The sequence below is a fragment of the Lathyrus oleraceus genome, chromosome 7 (genome assembly GCF_024323335.1).
Source record: "Lathyrus oleraceus cultivar Zhongwan6 chromosome 7, CAAS_Psat_ZW6_1.0, whole genome shotgun sequence".
Classification (NCBI taxonomy): Eukaryota; Viridiplantae; Streptophyta; class Magnoliopsida; order Fabales; family Fabaceae; genus Lathyrus; species Lathyrus oleraceus.
Window position 1 is genome coordinate 547,663,347 of NC_066585.1, and position 27,748 is coordinate 547,691,094.

Here is a 27,748-nt window from a genome sequence, read left to right on the forward strand (position 1 = left end):
TCGATGTTGCCAAAGGACATTTGGATTCTTAGATTTGAAATATTTAATTTTCGTAAAAAATTTAAGTAAATTCATCTCAATGATATATTCTTTGGATTTTGAAATTTCAGAAAAGATTTCCATATTATATTAGATGTTTATTGTCTTTTGGTTTGTCAAAATTGAATAATAAGGTGACCAGTAAATAATAGGTAAAAAAAAGTATGTTTAGAAAATTGTGGAATCTATTTTATTTGATTTGAAATAATTTTTTTATTTAAGTCTATATAGTAAGGATGTCAAAGTGAAAATAGCAAAATAAACACAAGAAAATGATTTTTTTTTGGTAAAAACTCATATATTTATCATGTTTTATTTTAAAATTGAAGTCGGATCAGAATTTTTGAAAAAGTTGAAAGAAATATTTTTCATTTCATTCAAATGTTTTTAATACAGAAGTGTGAAAAGTGTGAACATTGTCACTACATTGATCAATACAAGGAAATCATGCCGTCTAAAAATTATTGGTAGATTACTTGTGTTAAAATATTAAAGCGTATTTTACATAAAATAGCTTTAATATCAATTAGTTTTAAGTTTGTGTGATAACTTATCTATTTTGGAAAATGAAAGTTTGTTTGTTTTCCTTCTCGTTTAGGAAAGTTAGTTGAGACTAGTTTGTTAAGTTTGTTAGAAGTTGTTAATGTAGTTAGAGGCTTAACTCATAAACTATATATACATGTATCATGCATCTTTGAAGCCTTAAGATGAATAACGAACTTTGCATGCTTCAATTTTCATCTATATTCTTCAAGTTTCTTTTATGGAGTTTTTCTCTTTTCTTTTATGTGTTTTAAGTTTCTTCTATGGAGCTTTCATATTCTTAATATGGTATTACATGCCTTAATCGATCTACCTACACTCTTTCATCTCTGATTCTTCTTTTTTTCTTGCATTTCTCATCATACCATCTCGTCTTGATCCTCAAGCGGATCAAACTAGTCTCTACTACGTTCATCCTAGTGAAGAACCTTCCTCTGTCAAGGTCATGTCAGTTCTTAAAGGTTTCAACTACCATTCATGGGTGAGATCTATGCACAAAGCTCTTGGTGGAAAAATGAAGCTCGAATTCATAGACGAATTAATACCCGTCTCAACAGATGATTTTGATCCTTCCTTCCGCGCATGAAACAAGTGCAATATGCTTGTTCACTCTTGGCTACTCAATTATGTGTCTAAATCTATTGCACAATCCATTATTTTCATGGAAAATGCCATAGGTGTTTGGAATAATCTAAAGGAAAGATTCTCTCAAGGTGATCTTGTTCGAATTTCTAAATTGCAACAAGAAGTTTATGTTTTAAAGCATGAACCTAAAACGGTCATTGAATTTTATTCTACATTGAAAGTTCTTTGGGAAGAACTTGAGATTTACATGCCCATGCCTAAGTGCACATGCAAAATTCAGTATCCTATGAGGCTATGAGGCAAGCAAGAGGGAATCATAACTTGCTTCATGTTGTTCATTTTTTGACTTGCCTGAATGATAACTTTATAGTGGCCAGATCTCAAATATTACTTATGGATCCCTTACCAAGCATAAATAGAATTTTCTATATGGTTCTTCAACATGAGAGGAAAGGTAATTTTGCATCCGTTGAAGACTCACAAGCACGAATCAATGGCGTGGGATTCAAGAAACTGTATCTCAAGCATGGTAGTTCACTCACTCCATCCAATACTTCAAAATCCAAGGTTTGCACTCATTATGGCAGAGTTGGCCACACAATTTAGGTATGTTATCACAAACATGGGTTCTCACCATATTTTGGCAAAGGTTCTATGGCCAACAATGCTACCATAAATGATGGTGATGATGATGGTTTAACTGCTTCAACTCTAATTGTCAATAATGGTTCTTCTCTAATTACTCAAGATCAATTTGAGACACTAGTGAACCTACTTCAGAAGTCGTCTCTTAACCAATGTACTATATCTGGAGTTTCTTATCAAGTTGACTCATCTTCATTCACAACTCATCCACCTTTGAATGATAAAGGTAAATCCTATTCTTTAGTTTATCAGTGTTGTTCCTTAAACTCTTGGATCATAAATTCAGGAGCTAGTGACCAAATTTGTTCCATGAGTTCTTGGTTTCATTCTTACAAATGGTTAGACTCCCAAATGATTAATTTTCTTTATCTAAACATGTAGGTTGAATTATGTTTTCATCTGAATTCATCATAAATAATGTTCTTTATATACCTGATTTCTATGTCAACTTAATTTCAGTTTCAAAGTTATGTCAACAATCCACGTATAAAGTTAGTTTTACTCATGATCATTGTTTTATTCAGGATCTAATAACAATGAAGATGATTAGTTTGGGTAAAAGTTTTGAAGGACTGTATCACTTAATCCTCAAAGACAAGCATGTCGACGAATGGAAGATGAGTGTGGCCCAGGTCAGTTTTATCAGAGCCCCGTGATGGGAGTCCATTTTACTTGCTAAAAAAGTACAATGATGGACAATCCCTAGCTACAAAGGGGTTGTTTAAGGTTCGGGGATTATGGTGTATTGAGAACTCGCCACATAAGCGCTGTGGAGAGATTATATGTAATTTCTAAGGGAATTATTCCTGACCCCATCTCATTTTCAAATTGGGGTATATATGATAGATCTTTGGGCTAGGGGTGAAGACTTAAAAGCAACTTTCCTAGCCCAAAAAATGTGGAACAGAGGAACAAGTTCTACTTCCATCATGGAGGAAAAAATTATTCCTCCTTGAGTGATTCTATGCATTGTTATTCCTCATCCACCTTGTTGCCACGTGTGATAGGTGGTGAAAATTGTGAATTCGACCCAGGTCCTATCGGGTGGTTCATCTTAGGAGGTCCAACCCAGTTGGGCAACCTATAAGTCTATTTCTTGCGGCTACTGCTCCTATGCACGAGCTCTCATGATGCAAATGTATATGGATCTTTCTTGCTTTCTTAAGGGATACCCCTATTAGGGCCCATCAAAATTATCACAGTTCAAGACCAATCTTTCGTATTAGTTTTTTAAATGTTTTACTTAGAAGTTACTTTGTGAATTCTTATATCACCATTCTTTAGAAGATCATTAATGAAAAATAATTTTTTAGAAAAGTGTTTTCTTAGGTCTCTTAATGTAACCATCTTTCAGTTGAGAAATGCTTACAATATTATCTTCATATGCAGTTCTCGTATTTATTTTTACAAAAGACAAACCATAATTTTTTGTATGTGTTGAATTAGAGACCTCAATCAAACACATTCTCTCATTTCCTCATGTAGTTCTAAAAGTTGTGCATGATTTGACGAAGTTGCTGCTATAGTTGTTTCATATAACTCCATAAAATAGTTACCACCGCAGGTAAAAAACTAACTTGTTTGTGGTATGTAGTTCTATGTGTTATACAAATTCACTTGGTTTTTATGATGGATGCATACTTCGGGTATAACTAAATCCGAATGGATCCCCTGGATGCACCCAAGACGACCTTCATGTCGAACCATGGAAAATACTATTAGTATAATGTCATGCCATTTGGTTTCAAGCATGCTGGTGACATCTTCCAGCGACTCATGGACACTGTGTTCTTCTACCAGATAGGGAAGAATCTGGTAGTCTATGTTGATGACATGATAGTGAAAAACACCTAAGGACACACCTCGCAACCATGATGCGGACTTGGAGGATGTCATATGGTCAGTCAGGAAATACTACATACGCCTCAATCTCGCCAAGTGCTCTTTTAGGGTTCAGTCCAGGAAGTTCCTTGGATTCATGCTAATAAAGAGAGGCATTTAAGCCAATCCAGATAAGAATCAGGCACTCATCAATATAAGAATTCCCATCGACGTCAAGGAGGTACAATAACTGTTCTGGACTGGGCCATGACCCTAGGCACGGCACGGCCCAATGCTCGCCAAGCCCACGTCCGAACGGCCATGTCCACACGACCACGAGGACACGTCAGGTGGACGACCGTCCGCCCGACGAACGTCTCCCCGGCCCCTTAAACACGTGTCGGACAACGAGCGGACCCTCCCACGTCGCGGACACCTAAGTTGTGTCGGGCAGAGCCATAACGGCATCTCACTCACCACGTCACCCAACTCCCCTATATTGTCTCCGTAGGGATAGGGGCAGTTGGACCAGGGAGCAGACCTTGGTCTAGGTCTTAACGCTTCTTACGCGTCCCCTGGCAGCTCCTCCTTGGGCCTAGCTAATCCAGCCCATTAGGAGCCTTGGCCCAGCGCTGGGGGCTCACTATAAATACCCCTTTCATGGCAAAGGGGCAGGTATTCTAACTCACACTCTGATAACCTCATTCTGTACCTTTTCTGACTTAAGCATTGGAGCACCTTGCAGGTACACCCCCCCCTCGTTTCATTCTCCGGCCCATTCACCAAGACCTTGGAAGGCCCTCCTGATCAGGTGAGATCAATAACTTACTGGTCGCCTTGTTGCCTTATCTCATTTCCTATCTTGTGAGGGTGATAAGGATTTCCTTTTCTTCACTTCCCTAAATAAGAAAGAGATATTTGAGTGGACTAGAAAATGCGAGGATGCCTTCTTGTAGGTAAAAACCTTTGTCACATCTCCGACCATTCTAACTCGGTCGAGAGAAGGATCGTTGTTGCTTATCTACCTTTCAGTCACTGATCAAGTGATGAGCTCGGTACTCATTCATAAGACATATAAGGCAGAAATGATTGTTTATTTCATAAGCAAAGTGTTTAAATACACTGAAACATGCTATCAAAAGATAGAGAAGCTAGCAATGTCCATCATCATCGTCGGGAGAAAGCTTCAGCCTTATTTTTCTGGGTCACAAAATCCTCGTAAAAACCAACTACCGTATTTGACAAGTCCTAAAAAACTGGATATGGCAGGAAGAATGGTATCTTGGGCAGTGGAACTCTCGGAATGTGACATCCAGTACGTCCCGAGAGGAAGCATTATATCTCAGGCTTTAGTAAATTTTTTGGTAGAATTTAGCTTGCCCGTAGAGGAAGAGACTCAAACATGAAGGGAAGCAATGATGGAGTTTTCTAGCATGAACTCATTACTAGCATAGTTCTCGCCCTAGAGATGGAAGCCTCCATATTGAAAGCCAAGAGCAAATCCTAATTAGTCGCCAACCAATTCACCAGAAAGTACCAGGCCAAAGAACCTCATTTATATCTACATAAGGTACAAATTATATCAAAATGTTTTACATCTTTTAAAGTATAACATGTTCCGCAAGAGCATAACTTTAGAGGAGACCTCATGTCCAAGCTCTCTAGTTCGAAGACGACGAGGTTTAACCAGTCAGTGATCCAAGAGACTCTTGTTTTATCTATAATTTAAGCGAACAAAATTTTCTCCTTTGAAGTCACCCGCGAGTCGAGTTGGATGTCGCCCATACTGCGATACCGCCAAAAGGATGAACTCCCACAAGATGAAGGGGAAGCAAGGAAGGTTCAAAAATAGGCCGCAAAGTACAACCTCCTTGCTGGAAAACTTTATAATATGGGAAGAGCCTCTTCAATGTTACGATGTCTACGAAAGAATGAACCTGACTCGGTCCTTGCAGATGTCTATAAAGGGGCATGCAATAGTCATATTGGCGGAAGTCCTATCTCCCACAAATTACTTAGGGCATCATATGATTGACCTACCTTGTTGAAGGATAGAGTCACATTTGTAAAGAAGTGAGACAAGTGTCAGAGAGACAATGACCTTCATCACGCTCTAGTAGAACTCCTTCATTTGACGACGTCTCCCTGGCCCTTCTACAGGGAAATGGTGGACATATTAGGCATATTTCCCCTGGCACCAGGTTAACTAAAATTATTGGTTATGGGAGTAGATTACTTCATAAAGTGGATAGAGGCATAAGTTGTCGCCAAAATCATAGCTGGAAGACTTTGTTGTTTCTACTAGAACGAGATTAAGTGTAGGTTTGGGCTACCCTGAATAATCATCTCCGACAACGGAACCTAGTTATCCAGCACTGTAATCATTTACTTTTTTTAGGAATGAGGAGTTCAAACAAAGTTCATATCATTTATCCACCTGTAGGCCAATGGCCAAGCGAAGTCGACAAACAAGGTGATTCTGAAGGGGCTAAAGAAGAAGCTCGACGATGCCAAAGGTTTATGAGAGGACCTACTCCATGAGATATTGTGGTTATATCATACCACCCTTACTCCACTACCAAGGAAACTCCATTCACCATGGTATACAAGGCCGACATTATGTTGCCCGTATAAATTAACATGCCCCCATGGCGACGCTCCAAATTCAACCAGGAGGTAAATAAGGTAGGGTTGGAATGTGTTATGGATCTGGTCGATGAATTAAGATAAGTCTCCCACTGGGAATTCTCCGCTATGCATATAGACGACAAAAGATACAACTCCAAAGTCATGCTAAGGGAGATGCGAGAAGGCAACCTGATCTTAAGGCAAGGGATTCTACCTTCACAGTAAGGAAATCTGCAACCCAACTAGTATGGGTCATATCACATATTCAAGAAGCTCCCTCATTGGACATAGTAGCTGCAATAATTGGATGGAAGACTTATAGCCAAAACTTGGAACTATTCGTCTTAAATATTATTACAGTATATTGGTTGTAATTTTTAGGGGGGAGATTTCCCGTATGTGTATAAACCTTTTAATGCTTATGAACAAGGAAGACATTTTTCATGATATTATGTATGCTGAATTTCCATGTGAAGATCCTTGTTACCTCAAAAGACTATTTGAACATACTGGATTCACGCAAAGATCCTTCTCGCCTGAAAAGGCTATTTGAACATGTTGGACTTCCACACAAAGATCCTTGCCGCCTTAAAAGGCTATTTGAAATTGCTTGACTTCCATGCAAAAATCCTTGTTGTTATAGCCTTCAAAATGGGCTAGCCCATATGGATTGGCCCGCCAAGCCCGAAAAATCATAGGGATTTGGCCTTACAAAATAGAGCCCATATTTTCAGGGCTTTTTTAGCCCAGACGTAAAAAGTCAGCTACCCATTAAGGCTAGTCCGTATGGACTGCGGGTAGCCCGTTAGGCCTGTATAACAATAAATTTAAAACAATTATATTAATAATTATGTTGTCTCACTCTAAAACAATACATTGATTGTTCTAATCTCACTAAATTTTATCTTTAATCTACGTAATCTTTCTCTTTTTAAAATTATACATTAATATAATCAGATTAATATTCAATTGTTTTGTGTTTTACTTCACAATTTACTCATGTTATATTATTTTCTTTTATTTTAAATATTTCATTATTATTATTAATATATAATTTAGACATGTATTATATTTAAAAACACATTATAGTATTTATAAAAAAATAATATAGAAGTTATAAATGTACTATGTTTAAAATAATATATTTTTGTATTGTATTTATAGTCAATATTATCGAGTTTTTATTTTAATTTTTGTATAAAAAATAATTTAAAATAAACGTTTAGGGTTGGGTAGACCGAAGCCTACATAGTGTCGGACCAGTGTAGTAATTTTTGAGTCCATTTACAATCGAGTTTTTTAGCTCGACCCTAAAAATCATGAGGCCCGTTTAGGGCCGGGTTTCCCCTTTTGACAAATCTACTTGTCACCTCAAAAGGCTATTTAAACAAGTTGGACTTTCACGTAAAAATCATTGTCGCCTTAATGGCTATTTGAAACGTTGGACCTCCATGTGAATATCCTTGTCTCCTTGAGAGGCTATTTGAATATGCTGGACTTCCATGCAAAGATCATTGCCGCCTTAACAAGCTATTTGAATATGCTAAACTTCTATGTGAAGATCCTTGTCGCCACTTAAGAAAATATGAATACTCTAGACTTCCACGGGAAGATCCTTTCTTCCATTCAGGATAATATGATCGAACTCATTAAGGGGCACGACCGAAGTCCATCCCAAGAGACTTAAAGTCTTGTTTTATGGCTTGATAGAAGTCTCGTTCGAGAGGTCGAAATGCCTCTCCTGAGAGACTTGAAGTTTCATCAATCAAGCTTAGCATAACCTCAATTGAGAGACTAAGAGTCCCATCGAACATGCTTATCTAAACTCCATGCCATAGGGAATTGGAGTTTTCTCAAGTGGGATCCTACATAAAATCTCGCCCAAGGGGCGCGATCGAATTCTAGCCTAAGAGACTTAGCTTAAAAGTCTTGTGTGAGGGCTTGATAAAAGTCTCAACCATGAGGTATAACACACTGCCTTAGGGACTTGAAGTCTCATCATCCATACTCAACATAACCTCGCCGCAGGGACTAAGAGTCACATCAAACGTGCCTATCTAAACTCCCCGACTAATGGACTTGGAGTTTCCTCGGGCGGGATCATACATAAGATCTCACCCATTGGGTGCCACTGAAGTATACCCTAAGATACATAGCTTAAAAGTCTTGTCTAACAGCTTAATAGAAGTTTGTCTCGAGAGGTATAACGTCTCGCCTAATGGATTTAAAGTCTCATAAGCCAGACTCAATATAACCTCGCCTAAGGGATTAAGAGTCCTATTGAACAAGCCTATTTAAACATCCAGTCTGTGGGACTTAGAGATTACTCGGGTGGGATCATACATAAAACATTACCCAAGAGGCGCGACCGAAGTCTAGCCCAAGAGACTTAACTCAAAATTCTTGTCTGAGGGCTTGATAAAAGTCGCACCAAGAGGTCTAACGCCTCGCCTAAGGCTTTTAAAGTCACATTAGCCAAACTCAACATAACCTCACATGAGGAATTAAGAGTCCCATCGAACAAGCCTATCTAACTCTCCGCCTAAGGGACTTGGAGTTTCCTCGAGCGAGATCCTACATAAAATCTCACCCAAGGGGCGCGATCGAAGTCTAACCCAAGAAACATAACTTAAAAGTCTTGTTTTAGAGCTTGATTGAAGTCCTGCCCGAGAGGTCTAACGCCCCGCCTAAAGAAATTCAAATCTCAACAATCATGATTAATATATGATCTCATTGAGAGAGTTAGGGACTCATGATGCCTCGACACTCTGTATTTTAAAATCACTTCGCCCTCAGTCAAAACCTCCGTGCTTGAGGGACCATGTAATGATATATTAATAAAATGCCTAGTAAGGGCGAGAGAGTGGTAGCCCTCAGAATGGACGACACATCTCGCCCTAAGTGCCCACTGTTCGCCCTGTCATGAGAAACAAAACGATATTCTTCGGTTAGAGAGAAGTCAGGATCAATAGACTAGTCCACATATTCTTAGAAAATAGAGATTCAGTAGTCCACCATTGACTGACTGGGAGATTACCAATCCCCAGAAAATCCTAGGTCCAAGAAACTCTATAAATACCACCCTTCCTCCGAGGGTAAAGAGAGAGATCATAACTTACCCTGCATAACACATAAACACAAAGTCTCCCACCTCACCTGAGATAATTTCCTTTCATCACCATAAATACCACTAAACAAAACCTCATGTCACCGCGGACAAATCCAAATAAAAAAGTAATTTTTAAAAAAATATTTTTTTTATTAATATTATTATTATTTATTTTAAAAAATTGAAGAAAAAAAAGATGTAAACACAATAAAGAGTATTTAGGTGTAATTATTAGTGTCAAAAGTGGTGTCAAGATATATTAAACATTCATTATTCATATAAGCAGTTTAAGTAATTATTTATAATTAGATTCTATTAATATGGGAGTATAAGTCAAAATGAATAAAAATCTCTAAACTATAAAAATAACCCTTTTTTTGCATGTGGACCACTTAATATTCTGAGTTTGATCCATCTTTGAAGATATAGATAAACTCGTCCATAAACAAGTAAAATAGAATCGAAATTAACCTTAGATTTTTAAACCCCAAAAAATAAAAAGAGAAAGAGATTAACATTAGATTGCTATCAATTGCATAGTAAAAGTCGTTGCAACCTTTCAATAATTATAAAAGCTTATTTGTCCTTTTCAACATGTCCAGCTTCTCAATCAAAAACCCTTCTAGAAGCACTTATTATAGTTATAACTTTTTCACTCACAACTTGCCCCCAAATGCAATCACCATACCATACCCATGTGCACCCCTCTTTCTTTATTTTCTTATCCTCTATAAATCCCAATCCTCAAACCTCTCACCTCAACACACAACCTCAATAACTTTATATCAGCACTTCACAACTTCTCTTATACTCTCTTAAAAAAAAACTCAATCTAAAGATAGTAACATATCCCAAAAACAAAAACACCCCTTTTCTCTTTTTCAATCAAGTTTCACCTAAAAATCTTCTCTTTTTTCAATTACAAATCGTGGGTCTTTGTTAATTCATCATTTGATTTTCGTTTTCACTCTCTAATTTCAAGTTTTCTAAATTTCTTGTATGATGGAGCTTATTTCGGGTCTACCCGAAGACGTAGCCCGAGACTGTCTAATTCGGGTTTCATACCAACAGTTTCCGGCGGTGGCTTCGATATGTAAAGGGTGGAAGAAAGAGATACATACACCGGAGTATCACCGTCAACGGAGGAGAACAGGACATGCTCAAAAGGTTTTAGTTATGGTTCAAGCACGTGTTGAACCGGAGAAAACAGAAACCGGTTCGACTAAAAGACTTACAAACCCGGTTTACCGGCTTAGTGTATTTGAACCGGAAACTTGTAGCTGGAGTGAGTTACCAGCGCCACCCGGTTATAGTTCAGGGTTACCGGTGATGTGTCAGTTAGCATGCGTGGGTTATGATCTTGTCGTGTTGGGTGGGTTAGATCCGGAATCATGGAAAGCATCGAATTCTGTGTTTGTTTATAATTTCTTGTCGGCGAAGTGGCGTTGTGGGACCCACATGCCAGGTGGAGCTAGAACGTTTTTCGGTTGCTCGTCGGATGGTTGCCGGAATGTTTTTGTCGCCGGTGGTCATGATGATGAGAAAAACGCGCTGAGGTCGGCGTTGGTTTATGATGTTGTGGCGGATGAGTGGGTTGAGCTTCCGGAGATGTCGTCGGAGCGTGATGAGTGTAAGGCGGTGTTCCTCCGTGGGAGGTTTGCGGTCGTCGGTGGTTACAAAACGGAGAATCAAGGGAGATTTGAAAGAAGCGCGGAAGCGTTCGATTTTATGACGTGGAAGTGGGGTCAAGTTGAGGAAGAGTTTTTGGATTGTGCCACGTGTCCTATGACTTTGGTTGACGGTGGAGATGGTGGTGAGAGTGTTTATATGTGTTGTGGCGGGGAGTTAGTTGCGATGAGGAGTCACACGTGGCAGAAGATGGGGAATGTTCCGGATGAGATACGCAACGTGGCGTATGTTGGAGCGTTCGATGGGTTTGTGGTTGTGATTGGATCAAGTGGATATGGGGAAGTGCATATGGGTTATGTTTTTGATGTGATGAGATGTAATTGGAGAAAACTGGATTATCCAGATGGGTTTAAGGGACATGTCCAAACCGGTTGTGTTTTAGAAATTTAGGGGTTTGGTTTTTGAATTTTGAATTCTACACTCAATGACATTTTGGAATAGTGGAAATTTAAGTAACATTGTAAAATTAAATTGAAGCGAATTTTGGAAATCAAAAATTTGTCTATGCAATTGTGTCCCGGTCCGTTACATTTTAAATGTCTTTTTTAAAAAAAAAATATTTCTTTTTAAATGAGACTTATTTTAAATGTGACTTATAAAATTTAAGATAATATTAATTGTATTTTATCTAAATTATTCCTCTATAATTGTTTTATAATGTTGCTTTCAAGTTATTGGTTGTACTCCTTCTTTTTCACTTTTTTTTTAGTTTTGCAACTTTTATGTTAACGGTTTTTAGTTATTAGGTTTGGGTTGACCTATTATTTTAAGGAAAAGAAAAGGGGAAGGTGAAATAAATACGTTTGCTATGTAAATAAACATATTAATGGAAGTTTTGTTGTGTTTCTATGGCAATGTCATTGTAAACCTTAGTAGTATTATTGTTGTCGTAAATTTTACGGAATATATGTGGTTTCTTCTATTAGACGCAATCGTGTTCAACGGTTTGAGGTCATGGCACATTCTCCAAGTTTATCTATTTGAGTTCTTATTCCATTTTACAAAGCTTTACTATGCAGCAAGTAGTAGTCAAATGCTAACATGTGTCTAGGTATATGTTAAGACATTAAATAATAAAAAACTTGTTTAAATATTAATGTATCCAAATTTTCTTTTTTACTTTTCTTAAAATACACGTTAATAGTACTATTTGAAAAAAGAAATAATTCTTTCTTCATTTCAACTAATGGAATTAATTTGAAACTGATAGACTAATAATTGTTGGATTTTTTTGTTACAATTTCATTTTCTTGTTTGATTGGTAATGTTTTTTTTTTTGTTATCCTAAAGTTATTAGGTTAGGAAATGTGTAGAATTAATCTTAACTAAATTTAACATGTAGCGTGCACTAACTAACATTTTTAAAGGAAGAGTTGAATCCAAGTCACGTTAAGCGTGAGTGAAAAGATTAACTATTTAACAAAAAAAAAAGTTTAACTATTTAGGTCAATATTTATGTTTGATTGGTAACTTAATTGCATTTATAAATGTCAAATAAATATTTATTCTAAGGAAAATTAATTAAATTAAAGAAAATCTCAACATAATACAAGATATGTTAATATTCTAGACCCGACCACTTAGAAGGAGTTTTAATTTATTTTTTTGAATTTTTTTAACACACGAGAACTATCCTACTATTTGAATATATAAGATATTGACTTCAGTTGCATCCAACAACTTTCCGCAATCCATGTCTAAATTTGAGTAAAAACAGAAATAAAATATTCACGAAATCTCAATGGCTAAAGAAAAAGGTAAGCAATTATCCACAATATTCAAGATAGTCAAAGTCAAATTCTAAAAGGAAGTTTTTCAAAGTGCGTAGTTTTCAAAATAGATTTTATGTTATTCAAGATTTCTACTTATAAAAACAGACGTTTGCATAATCATTCAGATCACATTACTCTTCAACTAAAACGGTAAATCAAAGTAGTATAAGGCTCAAAAGAGGGATTTTGAGAAGGAGATTGAGAAGCTGATGAAGTAAGAAACAAAGGAAGAGAAGCAAAAGTCTGAAAAATAAAGCAGTACCATTACCAGAGAGAGAGAGAGAGGGAGGGAGGGAGAGAGAGAGAGAGAGAGAGAGAGAGAGAGAGAGAGAGAGAGACAAACACAGAAAGGTAACGTATCGTAAGTCGAAGAGGATAAAAAATTTGTTTCCATAAATGATATTCGTTTTCAGAAATGATTTTGCTATCATTGTCGGATCTTGTTTGCTAGGGCACCATTGTGTGTTATGAACTAAAGTGTCTATTATATTTTTATTGAGCGAAAATAATTTTACAACGGTTGCAAGAAACAACTGTAGTGAAATATGAAAATTATAACCATGGTTGAATGAAACAACTAGTTGAATGAAACAACTGTAGTTGTTATACTTTCACTTTCAATGTTAACATAACAAAAAATATTAAGGGTGACACACTTATTTTTATTGAAAAAATGGGAAAATATGGATGGTAGGAATCAAAGTTTGTCATCCAAGTTCTATGACCACAGTTATTTTCAGAAATTGTGATGAACAATTTCTTAATAAAAAAAATATGCGCGTAAAAAATGTGAAATGACTACGGTGGAAAAATAACCGTTGTAATATTGTGTCACCGAATGTATAATTTCTAGTGTTCTCAGGATTCAAACAAATAAATTCATAAAACATTTCCCCATCTTTCTCGATTTCTTCCTGCAAACCAACATTCAACAAACCAAAACCAACTCAATAACAAAAGTGATAGAGGAAATTGTAGGATTAAAATTTGTTCTGAACAAATATAAAGGAATAAAATTGGATCTATTTTGCAAGAAAAATATATTTTATCAAATAAGATACTAAAAATGTACCTATTAATCAGTTCGTGAATCTTAAAAATTTCTTCAAAACTACGAAGACTCTACGTATATCAACACTTTGATCAATTTTACTATCAATTTTTGATTAGTAGAAAAAGATAAATTTGAGTAATATTTATGTAGTGTATACTAATGTGAGGGGAATTTTTCTTTCACACTTAAACAAATAGTTTGGTATCTGTTTTATATACACCATACTCGTAATTATCATTTTAATTAGAAAAACATTTTTTAAACATAATTCAATCAATTATTACCATTTAGAAAATGCACAAGTTATTACTAATATATAATAATGGCAATGCTAACTTGTGTCCTAGGGACACAAGATAAGACATCCACTTGTAAAAAGTTTGTATTGAAAAAACTAATTATAAAATTAATTTTATACCTTTATTAAAATCAATCCACAATTTTCAACGCAAAATTATTTTCTTTAATTCTTATTTTGTACCCATATAACACAAGTTATCATTCCTCATATAATAATGACATATATGAATAACGCTCTTCTTCCAAGGAATTGAAGAATATGTATTAAAAACTTGTTAATTGAAAACTGTGAAGTTTCCAATGTTTGCATTTATATGTAATCTATTTATTTTAAAATAAACAAATATGTTCAAATGAATTTTATGGATAATGTTAACTTTTGCGTAATGAATAGAACTACGTAAATGAAGATATATTGTCTTAAAAATTATGCATTGATTATAGTAAAAATATAGAATTAATTTTTTTTCCGATATAAACTTTCTATAAGTGAGTTCTTTTAACTTGTGCCCTATATTTTATATATTATTTGTATATTTTGTGCTAGCAAAAAATACTATAATATTTCACTTAAAATATTTTATTTTATTAATTAAATTATCTAGTTTAATTATAATAGAATAATTCTTTAATAAAAATTAGAATACTCATTTGTGTGTGACTTTGTAGGTTTTATTACTAAACCGATAATATGATAATCAAATATATTAATCAACGGATAATATGAAGTATTTATTTACTTTCAAGAACTATTAGAAGAATATAGTATAATATTTTTCTTCTTATAACTCTAATTAACTTTAGAGTATGATATTATTGTTAAATTCTAATAAGTTAATATCTATAAGTAAAGAAACTCATTTCTTCTTCAACTAATTTTTTTCTGGGCATAAGTTTTAATTATAGAGCTCAAACTCATTACCAAGAGTTGACGGATCCCATCTTGATTATTCATTAATTATAAGTATTTAATCGTATACAAGATCTTTTCAACTAGCATACTAAGGTTTTAGGTGTCTATAATCAAAATACAACAAATAACTTGTTAATTACTATGATAATCTCATGTCTAAGAAAATTATTATATTTCTTCTCGAGAATATTCTATTGATGGATTCAGGTAACATTAACCATTAGAAAATCTCAATTGAGTTCGTTCAATGATCATATCAACATATGCATCATCTATATATGTAAATTAATAAATGAGAGCTATTATATATATATATATATATATATATATATATATATATATATATATATATATATATATATATATATATGAATTAATGATGTCCTATTCACAATAATTCTACGATCAAGAATACTTTAGATTAAAATAAAAAAAGACATGTTTCTCAGTATCATAATCCATATTATGATAACAAGTCTATAACTTTAATCAAGGACTTATCAAATTTAACTTTTAAATTAAATAGTAAATATAATAATGAAATATAATACTTTACTAATTCAAAATTTTGTTACATGATCAATTGGGTCTTGAGCATATCTAATTATTTTCAACAATCTCCCACTTGCACTAGAGTCAATTGATCATGTACTTCAATCTTATTTCCATCTTGTGCTTGTCAAAAACATTTATGACAAGCGCCTTGCTGAATGGATCCTCCGCATTCTTCTATGCATATACCTTTTCAATCTTGATGTCACAGGGTTCAATGATTTCTTTTATTAAATGATATCTTTGAAGAATGTGTTTAGATTTCTGGTGTGAGCCTGGATCCTTTGCTTGAGCAATGGCACTATTATTATTACATAATAATGGTATATATTTTTCTATTGATGGAACAACTCACTTGTTGCTATGTACTCAGCTCCAGTAGTTGAATATGCTACTATAGCTCACTTAAAACTTTTCCAACTGACTGCACCACTATTTAAAGTGAAAACATAACCCAAAATAGATTTGTTGTCATCTTTGTCTGATGAAAAACTTGCATTAGTATACCTTTTTAGTTTTAGTTCAGAATCTCCATAAATGAGGAATTGGTCTTTAGTTCTTCTTAAGTACTTAAGAATGGACTTAACTACTTTCCAGTGTTCCTCACCAGGATTTGGTTGATATTGACTAGTTACACCTAGTGCATAAGCGACATTAGGACGTGTACAAGTCATGTACATCATGATAGCTCCCATTGCACTAGCATATGGTACTCTATTCATGCTCTCTCTCTCTCTCTCTCTCTCTCCAGAAGTTTTAGGACAATTATCCTTATTGAAAGTAACTCCAATCCCTACAGGAAATAGCCTTGTTTGGAACTTTCCATGTTATACATTTTTAAAATGCTATGAATGTACATAGATTGAGAGGGTCCAAGCAGCCTTTTAGATCTATCTCTATAAATATTTATTCCTAAGATATAAGCTGCTTCACCTAAGTCTTTAATGGAGAATTGATATGATATCCAAACCTTTGTACTTTGCATTGCTGGCACATAATTTCCAAAGAATAATATGTCATCCATATATAACACTAAAAAATTGATTGTGCTCCCACTGACCTTTTTATTAACATAGGGTTCTTTTTCACATTTAACAAAATTGAATTTTATAATTATATTGTTAAAACAAATGTTCTAACTTCTAGCCGTTTGTTTTAACCCATAGATGAATTGTTGTAGCTTGCAAAATTTGTTATGATTAGACAAAGATATGAATCCTTCAGGTTGTGTCATATACACTTCCTCTTTTAGCTCACTATTAAGAAAACTTATTTTCACATCCATTTTCCATATTTCATAATCATAAATGCTACTATGTAAAATAGAATCTGAATCGATTTAATCATTGCCATAGGGGGGAAAGTTTCGTCATAATCAATTCCTTCTTTTTAACGATAACCTTTGGCAACAAGACGAGCTTTATAGGTCTCAACCTTTTCGCCAACTTCAATCTTTTTCTTGTAAACCCATTTACAACCAATAAGTTTTATTTCCTTTTAATCCTTAACCAAGGTCCAAACTTTGTTGATTTTCATTGATTCCATTTCGGATTCCATGGATTTTTTTTCCATTTATCACGATCCAAGCTTTGCATAACCTCTTCATAGCTCTTAGGATATTCATCATTATGATGATCTTAATTCAAAGTGTTGTCTTGCACCACTAAGTTTAATCTTTTAGGTGCTCAATGAACTCGACTAGTTCTTCTGACAGGCTCTTGAAATGGATTAAGAGGTTGTTGAACATTTTCTATGATTGGTTCATGAACCTGTTCCTGAGCTATAATTGGTTCCTGAGCAAAAGGTGTTAAAGTCAGTGACATTTGTGTTAATTTTAAAATATCAAAGTAAGGATGTTCAGCTTCATTTTCATTTTCATGAGTCTTTGGTGTTTCATTATTTTCTTGATCTTCATTAAAATTCTGGTATCGGATATGAGATGTCGAAGGTAATGTCACGACACTAATATCTGAGTAATGCAAACAGAATAAAGATAGAGAATAGTAATGTAAGATACACAAGCAATTGTTAACCCAATTCGGTCCAACTCACCTACATCTGGGGGCTACCAAGCCAGGAAGGAAATTCACTAAAATAGAATCAGTTCAAAGACTCTCCGTACACTTCAACAAGTTACAGTCTTTCTCACCTAATCTCTACCCGTGCAATTTCTACCTAAGCACTCTTAGATATGAGAACCCACTCACTTCCCTACAATCACACCTGTGATTTTAAACAACAATCCCTTGAGAAAAGAAAACACTTTTCAATAACACACTCTTGATTTTACTTCACAGTTTCAATCAAGAAGACACACTCTTGATCTTGCTTAACAACTTTGATCAAGAAGACACACACTTGATCTTGCTTCACATCTTTGATCAAGTAGACACACACTTGGTCTTGCTTCACAGCTTTGATCAAGTAGACACACACTCTTGCTTAACAGCTTTAGAGTGACAAATTACAACCATAAATCAGACCAATTCAATCATCAATGTATGACTGTAATGGCTTACAAGTCTTACGACTAAACAAGACACAAACCCTAGCTCTCTCTTTGTATTTCGCTCAGTATTGGTTGTGTGTAAAATCAGGTTTTCCATGTCCCTTTTTATAGAAGCTTTCAGTTGGGCTTGGACATCTTGAAAACCCTAAATCTATTTTCCAATCAAATCTTCCCATGACAGCTGGTTAGATCTCTTTGGAAAATAAGTAAATCAGGTTGTAATCAATGATTGAATGCACCTTCAAATCAGATCTTCAATCATACATAGATTTCCATTAATTATGCAATCACAAAACACCAGACATTCATACTGAATGTTCTGTGTACAGGATGTCATGACATCGGGTCTGACATCCTGGAACAATCCTGCATAATTCCATAATTCCATTATTAATTTCCAGTAGGTACAACTATATCAGATGCCATGACATTGTGTATGACATTCTAAAACAATCCTGCATGATCATGTCTTCCATTTGAACTCCAGCAGGTACATATCATCATATGCCATGTCATTATGACATTCTGACACAATCCTGCATGATCATGTTCTTGAACTCCAGCAGGTACATAGGATATCTCATGTTAAGACATCACACATAACATCTTCTGAACACTCTTTGTTTTACCAAAATTACTGCCAACACTTAGAACCAACAAACTCCCCTTTTGGCAAATTTTGGCTAAAACATATATTTGTCTTTTTTGTTCACAAGGTAAACTATCAGCAGTTAAACAACATAATAATAGTTTAATCAGCAGTAGAAGCAAATACAATTACTAGTTATAGCTACTAGTAATACACACATGCACAAGGGTACTTCTCCTCCCCCTAAATCTGTGCAACACAAACATAATTACTAGTTATGGATGCAACTAGTAAGACACACAAATGCACAAGGGTACTACTTCTCCCCCTAAATCTGTGCATTCATCTCCTTTGATAATAACAACACCTGTAACAATCAGAATGTCATTCTGACATCTGCTTCAACATCACCACCTGTGCACCACCACATCAGACATCCCCTTTGACATCTGTAAATAAAACAACATTTTGTTTAACAATAGCTATCCATCTGTCTAGCCACATACATCTCCTCACAGCTCCAGTTCCACATAAACATTTCTCCCCCTTTTTAGTCAAAATTGACCAAAGGTGACCAATTATACAAAATAAATGTCAATTAGCCTAGCAGAGAATGTCAGATCAGATGTTATAACATATAATATGTTAAAACATAATTGTTCAAGAGATACAAACCATCATCATACACAGCTGTGATAGCTGAGATAATGAACAAATCCAAGGAACTCATTAAGAGCCCAAAATATTATAAACAGGCATCAATGAGGACTGCCACAAATTACACATTCAAACAAAAAAAACTTCAGCTTCCAAAACATCAGGGGGAACAACTTCCATAACATCAGCCACACATTGCAAAACCCAGAAAAATCCTCTAGGATATTAACCACACACTCCTTTGCTTGCTATAGGTTCTCATGAATACAGGTCCCCAACTTTCCTCTTAACCATTCAAATTGATTGGCATCCAAAGCTTTAGTGAAAATGTCAGCTAATTGCTTTTCAGTAGTAACATGCTCCAGTGCTATGATCTTCTCTTCCACAAGTTCTCTAATGAAGTGATGCCGAATATCAATGTGCTTTGTCCTACTATGCTGAATAGGATTTTTGGAGATATTTATAGCACTTAGGTTATCACATTATAATATCATGACTTCTTGAGTGACATTGTATTCAGACAATATTTGTTTCATCCAGACCAGTTGAGAACAGCTACTTCCAGCTGCTATGTATTCAGCTTCAGCAGTGGATAGAGATACACAGTTCTGTTTCTTGCTAAACCATGATATCAGATTGTTACCTAAGAAGAAACATCCTCCTGGTGTGCTTTTCCTATCATCAGCACTTCCAGCCCAGTCAGCATCATAGTACCCAGTCAGCATAGATCCAGATCCATGAGTATATAACATCCCATAGTCACTGGTGCCATTGACATATTTAAGTATTCTCTTCACTTGGTTTATGTGACTGACTTTTGGTTCAGCTTGATATCTAGCACAAACACCAACAGCAAATGCAATGTCAGGTCTGCTTGTTGTGAGATATAGCAGACTGCCTATCATGCTTCTGTGTAGACTCTAATCTACACCTACACCATTTTCGTCTTTGGAGATTTTCACATGTGTAGGAGCAGGTGTCCTTTTATGGCTTGCATTCTCCATGCCAAACTTCTTCACAATGTTCTTGGCATACTTGCTTTGAGATAGGAAAATAGAGTCTTCCATCTGTTTGACTTGTAGCCCAAGAAAGTAGGTCAGTTCTCCAACAAGGCTCATCTCAAACTCAGATTGCATTTGTCTAACAAAGTGTTCAACCATCTGTTCTGACATCCCACCAAATACAATGTCATCTACATATATTTGTGCCACCATGAGCTTCCCTCCTTCATTCTTCACAAACAGAGTTTTGTCAATACCTCCCTTTCTGTATCCATTGTCAGTGAGGAACAATGTGAGTCTCTCATACCAAGCCCTGGGAGCTTGCTTCAACCCATAGAGGACTTTCTTCAATCTGTACACATGTTGTGGAAGATTTGGATCTATGAATCCTTTAGGTTGTTCAACATACACTTCTTCATTTAGATAACCATTCAAGAAGGCACTTTTTACATCCATTTGGAACAGTTTGAATTTCAGAATACACGCTACTCCAAGCAATAATCTAATGGACTCAAGGCGAGCTACAGGAGCAAAAGTTTCATCAAAGTCTACCCCTTCAACTTGAGTGTATCCTTGAGCTACTAATCTTGCTTTGTTCTTAGTAACAACCCCCTGTTCATTAGATTTATTCTTATATACCCACTTTGTACCTATGACATTTACTCCTTCAGGCCTAGGAACCAGTTCCCATACTTCATTCCTCTTGAATTGACCTAATTCCTCCTGCATGGCATTGAGCTAGAACTCATCAGTCAAGGCTTCCTTGACATTCTTAGGTTCAATCTTTGACACAAAGCAGCCATGTGAGATCACTTCCCTTGATCTAGTAGTGACTCCTTTAGTTGGATCTCCTATGATAAGATCTTTGGGATGATCCTTCTGAATTCTGATAGAGGGTCCCTTGTTAAGTTTGTCATCTTCAGTTTCAGTTTGAGGAGGTTCACTTTCCTTATTTTTGTCTGAGAAGTCAGTTGGGGAATCATTCAGAGATGTCTCAACATCGTATATGACATCAGTCTGTTGGTCATCAACCACAACATTAATGGATTCCATCAATACATTAGTTCTGGAATTAAAGACCCTGTAAGCTCTGTTATTTGTCGAGTAGCCCAGAAATATTCCCTCATCACTTTTTGGGATCCATCTTCTTTCTCTGCTCACGATCAACCAAGATATAACATTTACTACCAAATACATGGAAGTATTTGACTGTAGGTTTTCTTCCTTTCCAGACTTCATATAGGGTTGTGGGAGTCCCTTTCTTTAATGTCACTCTGTTGTGAACATAGCAGGTTGTGTTCATGGCTTCAGCCCAAAAATGGTAGGGCAACTTCTTAGCATGTATCATAACTCTGGCTGATTCTTGAAGAGTTCTATTTTTTCTTTCCACCACACCATTTTGATGAGGAGTAATGGGAGATGAGAACTCATGGTGAATTCCTTCTGAAGAGCAGAATTCAACAAATTTGTTGTTCTCAAATTCCTTCCCATGATCACTTCTAATTTTGATGACGGGGCTTTCCTTTTCTCTTTGTAGTTTTAGACAAAGCTCCTTGAAGACTTCAAACACATCAGTTTTTTCTTATGAAATTGATCCAGGTGTATCTAGAGAAATCATCCACCACCACATACGCATACTTCTTCCCACCAAGACTTTCTACTTGCATGGGTCCCATCAAATCCATATGGAGGAGTTCCAAAACTTTGGTAGTGGTGTCATGTCTGAGCTTCTGGTGTGACATCCTTGTCTGTTTACCAATCTGACATTCTCCACAGATTTTTCCCTCATCAATCTTTAAGTTGGGAATTCCTCTAACAACTTCAATAGTTATGATCCTTTTCATACCTTTAAGATGCAGGTGGCCCAATATTTGATGCCATATCTTCACTTCTTCCTCTTTGGCTAAGGTACACATTGAAGAGTAACCAGTTTCTTGAGAGCTCCACATGTAGCAGTTATCTTTCGACCTAACTCCTTTCATGATTACTTCATTTTCCTTGTTAGTAATCAGACATTCAGTTCTAGTGAAGTTTACATTTAGATCTTGATCACACAGTTGACTGATGCTTATTAGATTAGCAGTTAATCCCTTAGCAAGTAGGACATTGTCAAGGTCAGGAACTCTAGAGCAATCCAACTTACCCATTCCCTTGATTTCACCCTTTGCTCCATCACCAAAGGTAACATAACTCATGGCATGAGGGTGAAGGTCAGTTAGCAGATTTTTGTTTCCAGTCATATGTCTGGAGCAACCACTGTCAAAATACCAATCTTCTTTGGCTGACACTCTGAAGGAAGTGTGAGCTATTAGACTTGTAACCTTTGTCCTAGGAACCCATTGCTTTTTGTTGACAGGCTTGTGAGGTTTGGATCATGATTGATATTGAGTCTGCTCAGGGGTAGGATAACCATATAACTTATAGCAGAAGGGTTTTAGGTGGCCAAATTTTCCACAGTAATGGCATCTCCATTTTTGATATTTCCCTTTCTGCTGTTTTCCCTTCTGATGTTGAAACATATGATATGACATCTCAGGTTTGTTTTTAGCATCACTGTACTTAGGTTTGGATTTTGGTTTACAACCAGTGTAACTGCGCTCAGCCTTAGATTCATTGAATCCAATGCCAGATTTGTCCCTTGTTATTTGACCAGTCTGGAGAATCCTGTCTAAGATGTCAGATCCATTGTTAAGCATTCTTACATACTTGGTCATCTCATCTAGTTTGGAATTTAAGAGTACTACTTCAGTTTTTAACTTGGAGATGGTTTCAACATATTCTTCCTTTTCATTTTCCAGCTGAGCAATCACTTTCCTCCGAGTTTCAACTTGTCTGCACACTCCTGCACTTTTATGGCACAACTCTTTGTAGGTAGTGGCCAGCTCTTCAAAGGTTACTTCATCATCTCCTGACTCTCCATCAGAACCCCATCTTCCTGTCAATGCAGTCGCATGATTTGCAGCTTCTTCAGTTTCACTTCCATCAGACCAAGAAGCAACAAGACTCCTCTTTTGTTTCTTGAGGTAGGTCCCACATTCAGTTTTAATATGACCATACCCATTACACTCATAGCACTGAACTTCTTTGGGCTTTTCTTCAGACTTTGTTCTTCTGCCAGAACTGTTGGATTTACTGATGTCAGATGTGATGTTCTTGACATTAGATCTCACATCAATCTTTTTCATCAGTCTGTTGAACTGTCTTCCCAGCATTGCTACTTCTTTTGCCAGATCTTCATCAGTATCTTGACCACCTTCCTCATCTTCCTCTTCAGTGTTTGACATGAATGCTATGCTCTTGGCTTTCTTTTCAGATCCATCACATATTCCCATCTCAAATGTTTGGAGGGATCCAATTAGCTCATCAACTCTCATATTTGAAATGTCTTGAGATTCTTCTATGGCTGTTACTTTCATAGCAAATCTCTTAGGGAGTGATCTGAGTATTTTCCTTACTAACTTTTCATCTGACATCTTCTCTCCCAAAGCTCCAGAGGCATTGGCAATTTCAAGGATACTCATGTGAAATTCATGAATATTTTCATCTTCTTTCATCCTTAAGTTTTCAAACTTGGTGGTGAGCAACTGTAGTCTAAACATTTTTACTCTAGAGGTGCCTTCATGAGTGGTTTTAAGAATGTCCCAAGCATCTTTAGCCACTTCACAGTTGTTTACTAATATGAAGATGTTCTTATCTACTCCATTGAAGATGGCATTCAATGCTTTAGAATTTCCAAGGGCTAGATCATCCTCCTCCTTGGACCATTGTTCTTCAGGCTTCTTATCAGCAGTGGCTTCTCCTTCCTTAGTAATTACTGGATGTTCCCAGCCTGTTAACACAGTCTTCCAGGCCTTATTATCAAGAGTTTTTAGGAAGGCTACCATTCTAGGTTTCCAATAGTCATAGTTAGATCCATCTAAAATTGGTGGCCTGTGAGTAGATCCTCTATCTCTCTCCATTGTACCATAAAGTATTGCCCCTAGATCTCACCCAGAACCAGAGCAGGATGCCTGCTCTGATACCAATTAAAATTCTGGTATCAGATATAAGATGTCGAAGGTAATGTCACGACACTAATATCTGAGTAATGCAAACAGAATAAAGATAGAGAATAGTAATGCAAGATACACAAGCAATTGTTAACCCAATTCGGTCCAACTCACCTACATCTGGGGGCTACCAAGCCAGGAAGGAAATTCACTAAAATAGAATCAGTTCAAAGACTCTCCGTACACTTCAACAAGTTACAGTCTTTCTCACCTAATCTCTACCCGTGCAATTTCTATCTAAGCACTCTTAGATATGAGAACCCACTCACTTCCCTACAATCACACCTGTGATTTTAAACAACAATCCCTTGAGAAAATAAAACACTTTTCAATAACACACTCTTGATTTTACTTCACAGTTTCAATCAAGAAGACACACTCTTGATCTTGCTTAACAACTTTGATCAAGAAGACACACACTTGATCTTGCTTCACAACTTTGTTCAAGTAGACACACACTTGATCTTGCTTCACAGCTTTGATCAAGTAGACACACACTTGATCTTGCTTCACAACTTTGATCAAGTAGACACACACTTGATCTTGCTTCACAACTTTGATCAAGTAGACACACACTTTTGCTTAACAGCTTTAGAGTGACAAATTACAACCACAAATCAGACCAATTCAATCATCAATGGATGACTTGAATGGCTTACAAGTCTTACGACTAAACAAGACATAAACCCTAGCTCTCTCTCTGTATTTAGCTTAGTATTGGTTGTGTGTAAAATCAGGTTTTCCATGTCCCTTTTTATAGAAGCTTTCAGCTGGGCTTGGACATCTTGAAACCCTAAGTCTATTTTCCAATCAAATCTTCCCATGACAGCTGGTTAGATCTCTTTGGAAAATAAGTAAATCAGGTTGTAATCAATGATTGAATGCGCCTTCAAATCATATCTTCAATCATACAAAGATTGCCATTAATTGTGCAATCACAAAACACCAGACATTCATACTGAATGTTCTGTGTACAGGATGTCATGACATCAGGTCTGACATCCTGGAACAATCCTGCATAATTCCATAATTCCAATATTAATTTCCAGCAGGTACAACCATATCAGATGCCATGACATTGTGTATGACATTCTGAAACAATCCTACATGATCATGTCTTTCATTTGAACTCCAGTAGGTACATATCATCAAATGCCATGTCATTATGACATTCTGACACAATCCTGCATGATCATGTTCTTGAACTCCAGCAGGTACATAGGATATCTCATGTTAAGACATGACACATAACATCTTGTGAACACTCTTTGTTTTACCAAAATTGCTGCCAACACTTAGAACCAACATTCATCAAGTTTTATTTCTTTATCATGACTTCCCTCTGTGAGAAATTCCCTTTCAAGAAAGGTTTCTCCTGTAGCCACAGACACTCTATGATCATATGGATGATAGAAATAATATTCCATTGTTTCTTTTAGATATCCAATGAATCTACACACACTGGATCTAGCATCAAGTTTGTTTGTTTGTAATTTCTTGACATAAGCTGGACAATCCAAATTCTAATATGTTTTAGATTTGGCTTATATCCTTTCTCTATCTCGTATGGAGTTGTAGGGACTGATTTTTGAGGTACTTTATTTAAAAGATAAGTTGCTGCTTCCAATGCATACCCCCGTAAATTTATTGGAAGATTAGTGAACCCCATCATAGATCTAACCAGATCTAATAAGGTTCGATTTCTTCTTTCAGATACAACATTATGTTGAAGTGTAACTGGAGGTGTCAACTGTGAAAGAATCCCATCCTCTTTTAGATAATCAATAAGTTTTCATTAAGATAGTCTCCCCATCTATCAGATCTAATCACTTTGATACTTTTGCCAGTTTGTTTTTCAATTCCACTGGGAATTTTTTTGAACATTTCAAATGGTTCAGATTTATGTTTCATTAGATACAAAAAACCATATCTTAACATATCATCAGTGAAAGTAATGAAACAAGAATATCCACCTTTGGATTGAATTTTCATAGCTTCACAACCATCTGTATAAATTAGTCCTAATAATTCAGATGCTCTCTCCCCACTTCCATTAAATGGAGATTTGGTGATTTTTTCTTTTAAGCAAGATTTACAAGTTTCATACGATTCATAATCATAATTATCAATGCAACCTTCGTTGTGTAACTTTTTAATTCTTTTCTCACAAATGTGACCGAGCCTACAATGCCAAAGATAAGTTTTATTTAATTGATTATCTCTATTTTTCTTAAAACCAGAAGAAACATGCAAAACATAATTATAATTCACATTTGACAAAACATATATGCCACGTTGGAGATAACCATTCGCACATAAAACATTGTTATGATAAATAGAGCCAATATTATTATTAAACATAATGCGAAAACCACACTTGGCCAACATAGAAACTGAAATTACATTTGAAATAAAGTTCGGAACGTAATAACAATTCTCTAACACTAGCACTTTGCCAGTGGGCATTATTAATGAGATCAATCCAATTGCTACAATAACAACATTTTCTTCATTCCCTGCTTGAAGGTTGACTTCACCTTTATTTAACTTTCTCCTTATCTGAAGTCCATGTAATGTATCACAGATGTTAAAATTACTGTCAGTGTCTAATACCCACATTGTAGGATAAGTAATAGTTAAAGAAATCATGAAAACATTTTTCATTAATGTCTCACTAGATTTCTTTAGAGAATTAATATACTTCTTACAATTTCTTTTCCAATGTCCCTTTTCCTTACCGAAGAAACATCCAACATCAATTTGTTTGACATTGACCTTTATGTGCTTGGGTTTGGTAACACCACCTGTAGACCCATAAGGCTTCTTTTTTGAGTTAAACTTTCCTTTGCCCTTTTTCTTAAAGGCCTCGCCAACAACCATGATAATTCCTTTCTTATTTTTAGAGGAAAATTGATTTTCATAATTAATCAGCATGTTAAGCATTTCATGCAAATTAGCATCCATCTTATTCATATTAAAATTAACAACAAATTGTGAAAATTAATCAAGAAGTGATTGCAAAATCAAACCTTGAGAAAGTTCTTTTCCAATTGTGCATCCCAACTTCTCAAGTTGTTCAATGAGATCAATCATCTTAAGAGCATGAGATCCAACTTAATCATTTGCACTCAACGAAGACCTAAATAAAGTTTTAGACAACTGAAATCTAGTTGTCTTACTTTGTCCACTGTACATCTTCTTAAGATGTTCAATGATTTCAAGAGGGTTCATATCCTCATGTTGCCTCTGAAGATTAGGACTCATGGATGCTAGGATGATACACTTACCAATAA

The 27,748-nt window shown here is 35.7% G+C and overlaps 1 protein-coding gene across 1 annotated transcript; it reads left to right on the forward strand.

Moving 5' to 3' along the window:
• The first annotated feature begins 10,041 nt into the window (after nt 1-10,041).
• On the forward strand, nt 10,042-11,564 carry LOC127107655 (F-box/kelch-repeat protein At1g80440). The gene has a single exon (XM_051044957.1). It carries the CDS (start codon nt 10,370-10,372, stop codon nt 11,447-11,449), a length of 1,080 nt encoding a protein of 359 aa, XP_050900914.1. The 5' UTR covers nt 10,042-10,369; the 3' UTR covers nt 11,450-11,564.
• Nucleotides 11,565-27,748: the final 16,184 nt, after the last annotated feature.